The following is an 11183-nucleotide window of genomic DNA, read 5'->3' as shown; positions in this document are numbered from 1 at the left end:
CATTGTAAATGGCGCTCTGAAAGAAATAAATTATTATATTATTATATATTACCTATACTTCCACAGATAATGTTATATACACATGAAATCAATCGCTTACCCGGCAAAACATGTGCAATAAGCGGCCTCCACTGTGCCATTTATCTTTTTTACGCAAACCCAAATCTTGTGTGGTACGTTGCCTATTCTTTGCGAAGGTGTTGATTGTGACTTCAAGAAGCAAAGTTCATGAGTGTCTGAAATGGGGTGATAGAAAACTTCCTTCAGCCATTGTGAATCGAAATAGCTGAACGCTTTTCCCTCTTTATAATCACTGAGAAGGCGTTTGCCAAGATCGCTCCCTTGCTCGGCTGTTAGGATAAATTCCGCTATTTGTATCTGTAAGATTGGTGGCCATTTTTCAACTCCCTTCTCTTCACCGATCCAATTATCTTCAAGTTCCGTGAACGGATCTGGTAATTGCTCACCATTTACGTTAAGAAGACTTTGGTATTGCTTTTTTTTTTGTATTATTTCCTCTTCCGCGGTTAGTTTCACAGGTACAGATAGCTGCTCCGCACCGAAAGCCAATGCAGTAAGTTCGTCCTTGGTCCCCGTTGTTTTCAGACCACGATTTCGTAAAAATTCTTTTAGTTGCGGGACTTTCCATCTCCTAAAGTCATCTAATGTTCTCTTCTCTCTCGAGAGGGCAAACATCTCGAGAAAAATACAGTAAACAAGAAATGATCGACCACTAGTTCTCCGAACTTGCTTACTATTTCCTTTCAGCAAAGCATGTAAGTGTGAATTTTATCCCGATTCGTTCCCAGTCACACGCAATTTTGAGATTGACCGCTGGAACTCCGAACTCGCTTATTCAAATCAACTCAACTAAACACAACACAAATCAAATCAAATCAAATGTTAGTTTTTGAGGAGAGGGGAAAACCGGAGTACCCGGAGAAAAATCTCTCGGAGCAGAATAGAGAACCAACAAACTCAGCCCACTTATGACGCCGAGTCCGGTTTTCGAACCCGGGCCACATTGGTGGAAGGCGAGTGCTCTACCACTGCGCCAACCCTGCTCCTCACGAACCAACGATTTTATGCAGGCTTAAGGGCCGCAATGATCTTTTAAAATAAGGGGGTTAGTTTCTGATGAAATGGTGGCGCTGCGTCAGTCAGGGGAGTGGAAACGAATATTTGGTTTTATTTGGTAATTTATCCACAGTAAAGACATTCCAGAGCTGATGTTTCGAGCGTTCAGTTTGCTTTTCAGTCTTCTGAAGGGATTCGCTCTTACGATTGGCTAATCGTTTCGAAATGTCACTTCTTGAATACCTTTGCGTTGGTTAAATAACCTTATTAGCTCAGATGATAAGACAAAATATTCGTAACTAGCGTTAAGTTTGACTTTACGCAATTAAAGATCAGCTGTAGTGTGACCACAACCATTGACTACATGCATGTTAAAGAGTTAAGAGCGAGTGCACAGAAATATCAAGCAAAATCATAAAATCGCGGCCACGGTAAAAAATGAAACCCACCTTCATTTTCAATTTTTGGCGAGGTATTTATGTGTTTTCAAAGGTTTCGGGATTTATTTCTCAAAATACGGCCGGATTCTCGAATTATTCGAGGAAATCAATCAATTAATTAGCAAAAATTAGATCGGAAAAACGGTCTCGTGATAATCGTTGAGACTATATCATCGGAAAGTAGGAACTGAACTTAAAGGAAGGACTATTTGGCACTAAATATCAGTTTGTTTTTCGGTTCTAGATGATATTTCTTATTGCGAAAAAAAAAAACATTCTTTGATATAGATCTAACAACAGCCTTGGGGGGGGGGGGGGGGGGGTAAACCGAGTTTGACCTTATAATTACAAACTGATTTTTCAATTTGTGGCCACTCTCCAATCGGGTTATTTTAACGGATATAAAGTGTGCAAAGAACTCCTCTTACGCTACTGAACAATAAAGGCCTCTACTTATAATTCAATACATACTGCCTTAAACATAACAGCAACTAGATTACCTACAACTGCGGGTTACACGCTACAAAAAACAGGAAAGCAGTAAGAAAAGAACGAATTTTGTCACTGGAAAAAAATTGTGCGTTTTCGCTAATTTAAATTAATTTTAAATTTCCCATTTTTCAACTTTCCATTGTAAGATTAGCGCTTACTTCAACTCTAGAATATTTGAAGGTTTTTCTAACATTTTGCATGAGTAGTAATATTTCTGATTTTGCACAGTAAGGATCTGAAATTGAGTTTGTATTCGGGGTGGATCATAGTCTTTAAATAGGAACTGTAGTTTAGATGGAGTAAAATTTACTTTGTGCTTATTATTAAAGTGCCTATAGCCCCCCAAAATTTTTTCGTTTAAATAAATCTTTGCACCTGTTCGAAACGTACTGAGCCTTTTTGCGCCTTTTTTCAACCAAATCTTGACTTCTTATAGGCTGTAAAAGTTACGAAATCTAGCCATCATCTGTCCCATGACCGAGCTAGTAAGGGGCATGGGTCTATTCCTTACTTGACGTCACAAACTGATTTGCATTGTATTAAGTCTTTGTGAAAATGCATGCAAAGCAGTTGGTGACGTCATGTAAGGAATAGACCCATGCCCCTTACCAGCTCGGTCATGGGACAGATGATGGCTAGATTTCGTAACTTTTACAGCTTATAAAAAGTCAAGATTTAGTTGAAAAAAGGCGCAAAAAGGCTCAATGCGTTTCGAACAGGTGCAAAGATTTATTTAAACGAAAAAAATTTTGGGGGTTATGGGCACTTTAAACCAACAGGACACTCCAGAAATGCATATTCCAAGGAATCAGCTGAATTACAGAAAAAACACTCCTCGTTATATGCTATTTTAAATCGTTTGAGCTCTTTTTTGGTCACTAAAATACGGTGTAACATTTTAAAGGAGAATTGTCTCAGTTTGTTGTTAGTAGAGAGGCGGGGTATATTTTTAAATAATTTTTACCATTTACATTCTATATCAGGGTATTGTCTGGCCCAAGATTTCACGGCTGTTGATGTAACTTCTGTTTTTTTTTTTTAAGGAGATGATAATAGTCTTTACATTTCATTTTTGAAAGTTGAATTGATTTGTCCTTAGATAAGTCAAATATATCACAATAATCAAGAATAAAGTTCATAGGTCTGGGTGTAGAAGCTGCCTTTGATTTGAGGTTTGCTGGAATTGATGAAAGGATTTGAAAATAGTTTAGAAAATTAAGTTTTATTTTGTACTTGCGGTTAAATTCTTCATAAGTAAAGAATTTTCCATTTTCATTCAGAATGTCTTGAATGTAGTAAATTCCATTTTCGGTCCAACTTTTCCAGAACAGCGATTTACCTTCAGTAGTTATGTCTTCATTGTTCCATAAAACAAGGTCACTTTTGTATTTATCTTGGCGATTTAGACGTAATTCCTTAAAGTACTCTGGTATTTGTAAGTAGAAAGACGGTAAATTTTTGTCTAGTTTCTTTATATGATAATTACACTTAAGCAAGAAGTTAAAAAACCTCCATATTTTTCGAAAAAGCATTTAGAATAGCGATCCATGCATCAATAGTAGGACTGTTCAGCAGTCTACCAATCCAACTCAAGCGGAGTGCTTTAACTGTTGTTGCAAAGTTTGGAAAGTTCAGGCCACCTTTACTTGTTTCTTGAAAAAGAACTTCCCTTTTTATTTTATCTTTTTTGTTTTTCCATAAAAAATTTTAATAACTTCTTGAGGAACAGTTAACATTGAGGCTGCATACACCAGTTTATAGACTCCTAGAGTTTTAGCAAGCAGGGTTCTTCCCATGAGTGTAAGGTCTCGAGACAACCAGATATTTAATTGAGTTTCCATCTTTTGAATTTTTAGAACAAAATTCAAATTGGTATTTTTGTCTCTATCGTTTGAAAGAAAGGTTCCTAAAGTCTTAATTGGGCCTGCTGGAACATCTTTTTCTAAGGGTTTAGTTTTGTTGTTTTTCAAAGAGCCTATCCACATAGCCTTTGTCTTTTTGCTGTTTAGCTTTAGACCTGAAATTTCACCAAAGCTCCCCAAAACTGACATACTTTCACGTAATGACATCGTGTCCTTACATATTAATGTGGTGTCGTCAGCCAACTGGCTTAGCTTAGCTTCAATGGAATTAGGCAGTTCAATACCTGTTATTTCCGGGTTTTGTCGTATTTTTTGTGCAAGAAGTTCTACACATAGGACGAATAACAGAGGGCTCAGCGGGCATCCTTGCCTTACGCCCCTTGACACTCGAAAATAATCAGTCATGTATCCGCCGTTTATAGCTCCGCTTTTAGAGTACTGAAATCCATTTTTGAATGTGCGGGCCAAAATTGAAGAACCTTAAGGTGTGATGGATAAAAGGCCATTCTAATGTATCAAACGCTTTTTCGAAGTCTATAAAGAGTAGTATTCCAGGGACTTTGTTTAACTCGGTAAATTCCATAAGGTCATTTAAAAGCCTCACATTTTGACCAGTGGATCGTCCTTTTACGAACCCTGTTTGGTCCGAATGAATCAATTTGGGCATCTTCGTCTCTATTCTTTTTGCAATACCTCTAGCCAATATTTTATAGTCGACATTAAGCAATGTTATTGGACGCCAGTTACTTAAAGGGGCAGTGTCACCGATTTTTTTTGTTACTTTGAATAGCCAAAAAACATATTTGAATCAGTGGAATCGTCAAAATAATGGTTCAGTTTTGTCAACAATAACCCTTATAATGTACAGAAATAGTATTCATTATCTTTGGCTGGGGATGGCTAGGATGGAAATGGATTGTAACTTGAAAAAATTGGCCAATTTTTTCAAGTTCCTCTTGTGTATTGTAGAGAAGTCGTCAAAAACTGCTCATAGTTTGTTCTTCCCCGGAAAATCCCTTGATATTTCCTTCCCGGTGCTCTAACAGAAATTTCATGTTAGGAAAAAGGTTCTGTGTCAAATATTCGAGCCATTTTGACGAAAATATAGCGAAATCACCGTGGCAGTGTCCCTTTAAAACCATAAGATTGTTTTCATCTTTTGGTATTAGCTAAAATAATTCCTCTTCTCTTAGATATAGACAGTTTGCCTGTTTGAAAGGCTTCGTTGAAAGAGTCGAGGAGACTCCTCCATAGCATTTCGAAGAAGGTTTCATAAAATCATTTCGTGAAACCGTCATCACCTGGCGTTTGGTCAGGTTGGAAACCGTTTAAGGCGTTCAATAGTTCATCTTTTGTTAGTTCTTGCTCAAGTTTTCTTGCTTCGTCTTGAGCTAGGTTTGGATTTTGTAAATCAGAGGAGAAGCAGGCAAAGTTGTCGTCAAAATTATTGCTCTCGTCTTGTGTCTTGATAAATCATTCCGGCGAAATTTGCTCTGCGTGGTTTTTTCCTGTTCAATGGCCTAGCTCACACATGACTCCTGTAGCTCGGTGGTGGCGCCTCCAAACTAGTGATCTAAGGGTCATAAGTTCAACTGCTCTTGGGAGAACTCGGATTTCATTTTCTGAATATGCGTGTGACACCGATTGAAGAACGGATCATTTTCAAAATTTTCCCATGTCTTCCTTTTCAGCTTTGGTTGGTTCAGCAACTTTGGGGATGCTATGGTTTGCAAGTCCGCTGGCTGGCTATCTCTGCGATCGCTTTGGTTGTCGAATTGCGGCCTTTTTCGGAGGGGTGCTATGCATCACGGGCTTGATATCGACGTCATTTCTTCAGAGCCTCACTCCCATGTACTTCACTTTCAGCCTGGTGCTCGGCTTAGGAGCTTGTTTAATCATGAATTCTTGCTATCTCGTTATTGGACAACATTTTCAAGAAAAGTTGCCCATGGCTACTGGTATTGTAGCATTGGGTGGAAGCTTGGGTGTTCTTTACACAGGACCATTGCTTCAAGTACTTTTGGACTCGTTTGGATGGAGAGGTACTTTAAGGATAATGACAGCATCTTTCGCTTTGGTCTCCATCCCCAGCCTGGTTTTCAACCTGAACAAGGAAAATATAGTTCAAGATGAGACAATAAAAAACAATGGAAATGAAGTAAAGGAAAGCAAGGGAATCTCTTTGTACTGCAGCGTCTGGACGTTTCCCACTTTTACTGCTATGGTGTTTTCCTTAACGTTTGCAAGTTTTGGAATGTACATCGTTTACATCAATTTGGTTAGCGGATGGATTATTTATATGTAACCCAAATCTTATTTAGCTCTCTCTTACAAGAAAGGGAATGAGAGAGTTAACTTACTTGCTACGAGTAGGAATAATGTCATCTCCAAACTTTAAACCGAAATAATCACTCTCTCACAACAGCATGATGAGCGCGAGCCAAAACTCGAAGCCAAAGTGCGGGCGAGTTGCAGTTTATTTATTCGTTTGTTTGTTTTTTTGTTGGTTGAAAAAGAGGCGTCATTGTTTTTTATCACATCACACATCATATCACAGCATGTGCAACACTAAGTTCAAACCAACCATGATTACGTTATTTTCAAGATGGCAATCTCTTTTGATATGATTCTACTTTTTTCTCTCAGGTTAAGTTCTCTGAAGATATTGGAATCACGGCACAGGAATCCTCTCGCCTTTTTACTCTGATTGGCATTGCTTCATCCATGGCACGGCTGGTATCAGGAAAGTTGTGTAACCAGAAAACTGTGAATCCCGTTTATATTTATCAAGCATCTGTGCTGTTAGCTGGCCTCTCCGTATTTCTGCTGCCATTTTCCACAAAGTACTGGCATTTGATTGCCTTCAGTGTTGCATATGGCCTGAGCGATGGCGTTTTTATAACAACTCAGAATTATATTTTGCTTAGTTGCGTCGATGTTAAGAGAAGAACCGCGTCTTTTGCCATCAACAATGTGTTTTATGCCATGGCTGCAACGGCTGGTGGGCCTATTGCTGGTAGGTTATGGGTGTATAAAAAAACTTAAGCTAGGCCGTGGCCCAGGCAATGGTCCAGGCCATGGACCAAGGAAATATTCATGTTTTTTGTCTTTTCTTTTCTTTCTTGGCTGCAACAAGAATCAGTTGTTGTTAAGTAGTAGCTGTTGTTAACTTTATAAAAGCAGCAAAACAAACCAAATTAAAGAACAAACCTTGGCGGTCAAGCACGTGCCGATGATCGAAAAGCAACTCACCATAGGGTGGGCCATAAGCTGGACCATTGCCTGGTCCATGGTCTAGCCCAACATTTCTATACTCTCGTAGGTTACTGTTCTTTAAAAATTCATTAAATATGGTCGGTTGAGTCATCGTCGTATTTTATTTTGACTTATGGGACATCGAAAACTGGTTTTGTGTCAAAATCATAAGGGAACAGCTCGAGCAGCGTATCACACAGTTTAAACCGGCTTCAGTTTTTCATTGCTTATGTTTTTTTTCCTTTTGGAGAGATAAAGAAAGTTTCGGATTTCCAAGCCGATTAATTTTGGGCTGATTGAAGAACTTGCTGAGCGAAAAAAAAAAAAGCAAAATTCTTCTCTTTTATTTATTTTTAACAGCAAAGCCTCATTTTCACATGACGAAACTATTCAATCGGAAATGGGGGTCAAGATTTACATCGGTAGTGACTTTAAGTTTGGAATAAACGTTTTTTAAATTAACTAACAAAATTATTGTATGGCATTGTAAGTATTGTATTTTCAGCTCTGTTTTTTTTTTGCTAGCAAAGTTTCGCGGCAAAGTAATGCGACCTAAATTGGTACCAGTGGTAGTTATCGTTTCGCTTGTTCATTCAAAGAAAGGCCAGCAAGCCAGTGGAATTATTATCAATATAATGCCTATTTTTAGCTGTTGATAGTTTTGTCCGGCAATGAAAATATGACCAAGGGGAGGACTTTTATTACTTAAAATTCTATATGAAGCGTTTCTAAGACATTTCAAAGTACTGGAATAGGGAAAGAAGTATGACTTTTTATTCCTGGCTTATCAATATGGAAGTACGAAGTTGTCTTTACTACAAAGAAACACTGTTTTAACCCTTCTTTCTACAGTGAAATCATTTATGTGCTGACATTTTACTCGAACTCAAGTGTTTCGAGAATTTTTTGTAGAACTAAACGCCAACACAATCCTAATGCCGGCACTCTCAAATGAAACAGTATAGTAACTAAGCCAGCTAATACTATCGATTCCTAATTTAAGGGAGGAAGGTCAACGGCATCAACACCAGCAAATACAGAAAGAAAAACAATACTTACATTTCAATGTCACTTATAGACATATTATTCTCGTCTTCTTTGACAGGTCTGATGGCCGATCAGACGGGAAACTATGCCTATTCGTTCTACATGACGGGAGGTGTGCTATTGACAGCATTTCTAATTCCCATGGTATTAATAGTTATCAACAAGAAACAGTCGAGAGTTCATCCCCAGAATGTCGAAGAAGTAGTAACAGAGAGCGTTACTGTTAAACCATAGAAATACGATATTTTTCCCTAAAGTAAAGTTTTGGGCATTCTTTTCTTAGTTTGCTCTTTATTTGACTTACTCAGTTTAACAGAATGTTCCATCATGATCAGTTGCTGTTATCACAAAATACCTGTTTAAAATAAAAATGAGTTGTATGATAATTGCCTTTCTTTTTTGTCATGTTAGGGGTTACAAAAGAAAGTTGTCATCCAAATTTCTGACAAACTTAACCTATTTTGCTAACAAAAGTCCTGGAATTAACTTGTTTCCCATTTTAAACAGATTAAAGAACGAAATAATCAGGTGATTTTAGCCAAGTCTACATCAGTTTATATTATATCTCGATGTAGTGCCTAATTTTTTTGGCGTTGATGAAACGTTGATTTGTCCAGGTGTGAATTCCGCAAGAAGCAAGGGTTCTGTTTTGGACCGTTTAATCAAATGTGCCAAAGTTGTTTGTTTCCAAAATAACAAAAGTTTCTTTGCATCAGGCCGTTACGTATTTCCTGACGTTAGTGACCTTCAGTTAACCTTTTGTGTTTAGTAATTCCCAGAAATAACCTGTCATTTTTTTTTTTTTTTTTTTTTATCATCTTGGTGTAATTCTACCTTTTGTTACCAAATTTGTACCAGTCGATGTTTCTATTTTAGATCGATCACTTTTAACCTTTAGAACTTAAATAATAGAAATAGCAAGCATTCTTTATTTTAAAGGTCATTTTAGTATACATACTTTTATGCTCTAATTAATTAAATCTCTGAATCTTGTAAACACGATAAGTGATAAGTTGTTTTTATTTACTTTCGTCGTTTTATTGTCAAGTTTTAATCGATAGAAATGTTCCTTTCAATTTCTATATTTTTTTTCTCATTGTATTACGCTGACTTCACAGTTCAGAAGTGGTTTTGAAATTTTGTGGAGAAGGGTCCATCAAGCCTTGCTCAGCCGAAGCTACACATGCAATTCATACCAAAGCGAAGGCGGATTTCAGCGTCTACTGACGTACTGCGAAGTGTATTAGTTTGTCATCGATAAGCTGTCAACAAATCTTTGCTATGTATGTAAATATAGTTTGACAGCGCGTTCAAAGCTTCTAGTGTAGTTGCTGTTGAGTGAAGTAATAAAAGTGATTAAAAATGTAAAGTCCTCTGTCTAGTTTCTGTTGCTGTCTTAATACATTAACTCCTGCAGTAACTACTTAATTCCCAACTCGATCGATCCATTCATCGTTTTGTAGACTTTTATTATACATTTCTTTTTGTTGTTGTTTGATTGTGGATTTCCTTTTTTTTTTTTTTTTGGCTTTTGTTATCTTTTCCATTTTTTTGTTTGTTTTTGTTTATTGTTATAATTATTATAAGTATTATTATTATTATTATTATTATTATTATTATTATTATTATTATTATTATTATTATTATTATTATAAATACAAAAAAAATTCCATATCGAGACTAATTTTCAAGCAAAAATTTTTTAAAGAAAAAACGAATGTCATAGTAATAATAAAAATAATAAAAAACAACATCTTCATCAACATATTCCAAACTATTTAAAAGTTAAAAGTTCCAATTCCAAAAAAATAAAATCCAATTCACAGAAAATCAACGGACACACGCTTGGCCAGCGTTTAGGCGACAGTAATCGATGAAATGTTTTTGGTGGGGGCGTGGGATACCCTCATACACCCCTAGAGGTGCACACCTTTGTGCTAAACTTTTACCCATTTGTACATACACTAGCTACAGCAGTCAACAGCACTAAACGAACAGCATTTATTACAGCTAGATTGTAAATTGCCACCAGAGTTAGATTCTTGTTGTCGCGAACCTCTGGATATTTCAGTGCCTGGATTTCGAGCTCATGATCGTCAATCATAAAGCAAAAGATACGTTTTTATAGCTATCAATGGACATAAGAAAGCCGACAGGATTGCTTTTTCAATTATTGAAGCGGTAAATACATTGGCAGTAGTGAAAGCAGTTTCGGCTGTACGCCTTTCGACTGATCGATAGGATCGCGGTGTAAAACCAACGTTTTGAACGTTAGATCAGTCACTCGATGTAAGCAAATGGTAACTGGAGAAACTGAAGTTGTCGAATAAATTGCCGAATATACCAATTCTCTGCCTTCTTGAAGTTAAAAATTTTCATTCCTTGAGATCTGCACTGCACGAAGCTTTCTTGCAACTGAGCTCGAACCGACAACTCACCCCAGCCTGCTTTGCGGACCGTGTCCAACCACGACTGTCAGTACTCGGTTTCGTGCGTCATTCGAGCATGTTGAAAGCATTTATTGCGTCATGATTATAGAACGATGTGACCGGCCAAACCTTAAGCTTAAATGCAGCTTCCTCTTGCATAGCAATATGTCCAGAAAAAAAGAAAGAAAGAAAGCTCCAGCGGCAATAAAAAGCCTAGTGGTTAATATATATATCTTTTTTCTTCATTTGTCAATTTTAGAAAGTTGCTAAGAAATATTGAGAAGTATTTAATCTAAATTGTCATCCAATTTGTATCATTACAACACGGTTACTTTCACTGCACGAAAAACTGCCAAACCAATTTTTTTCTTTTTTATTTGATTTTCCCTAAATTAAATGACACTCTATCGGATCATACGCTGCTAGTTTTGGTGGACCGAAATGACGCCAAGATCGCGACATACGTTACTTTTTTTGGTACAGCAGGTTGAAGCCAATATCGCGGCATACTTGCACCCGTTTCGCGCGTCATTCGAGCATGAAGAACTGAAACACTTATTGCGCGATGCATGATTATAAAA

The 11183-nt window shown here is 37.2% G+C and overlaps 2 protein-coding genes across 3 annotated transcripts in view; one reads left to right on the top strand and one right to left on the bottom strand.

The window, feature by feature from the left end:
- The window catches only part of LOC146489556 (uncharacterized), a 2772-nt gene extending 1918 nt beyond the window's left edge, over positions 1-854 (bottom strand). Inside the window, exon 1 of the mRNA XM_085109453.1 lies at positions 101-854. Within this exon, the coding sequence (XP_084965579.1) occupies positions 101-696 (596 nt within the window). The 5' untranslated portion in view covers positions 697-854. The remainder of the gene's footprint in view (positions 1-100) is intronic.
- The window catches only part of LOC146489555 (monocarboxylate transporter 10-like), a 13810-nt gene extending 5360 nt beyond the window's left edge, over positions 1-8450 (top strand). The window contains exons 2-5 of one of the 2 annotated variants that reach the window (XM_085109469.1): positions 5563-6149; positions 6518-6887; positions 7487-7548; positions 8232-8450. In XM_085109469.1, coding sequence (XP_084965595.1) covers positions 5563-6149; positions 6518-6887; positions 7487-7548; positions 8232-8237 — 1025 coding nt within the window. In that variant the 3' untranslated portion in view covers positions 8238-8450. The remainder of the gene's footprint in view (positions 1-5562; positions 6150-6517; positions 6888-7486; positions 7549-8231) is intronic. The other variant, XM_085109465.1, reaches the window with a different exon arrangement.
- The last annotated feature ends 2733 nt before the right edge of the window (positions 8451-11183 follow it).

The sequence above is a fragment of the Pavona decussata genome, unplaced genomic scaffold (assembly GCF_977016875.1).
Source record: "Pavona decussata unplaced genomic scaffold, jaPavDecu1.1 SCAFFOLD_6, whole genome shotgun sequence".
NCBI classification, from domain to species: domain Eukaryota; kingdom Metazoa; phylum Cnidaria; class Anthozoa; order Scleractinia; family Agariciidae; genus Pavona; species Pavona decussata.
The sequence above is the reverse complement of the archived record's forward strand: the minus strand, read 5'-3'. Positions and strand labels throughout refer to the sequence as shown.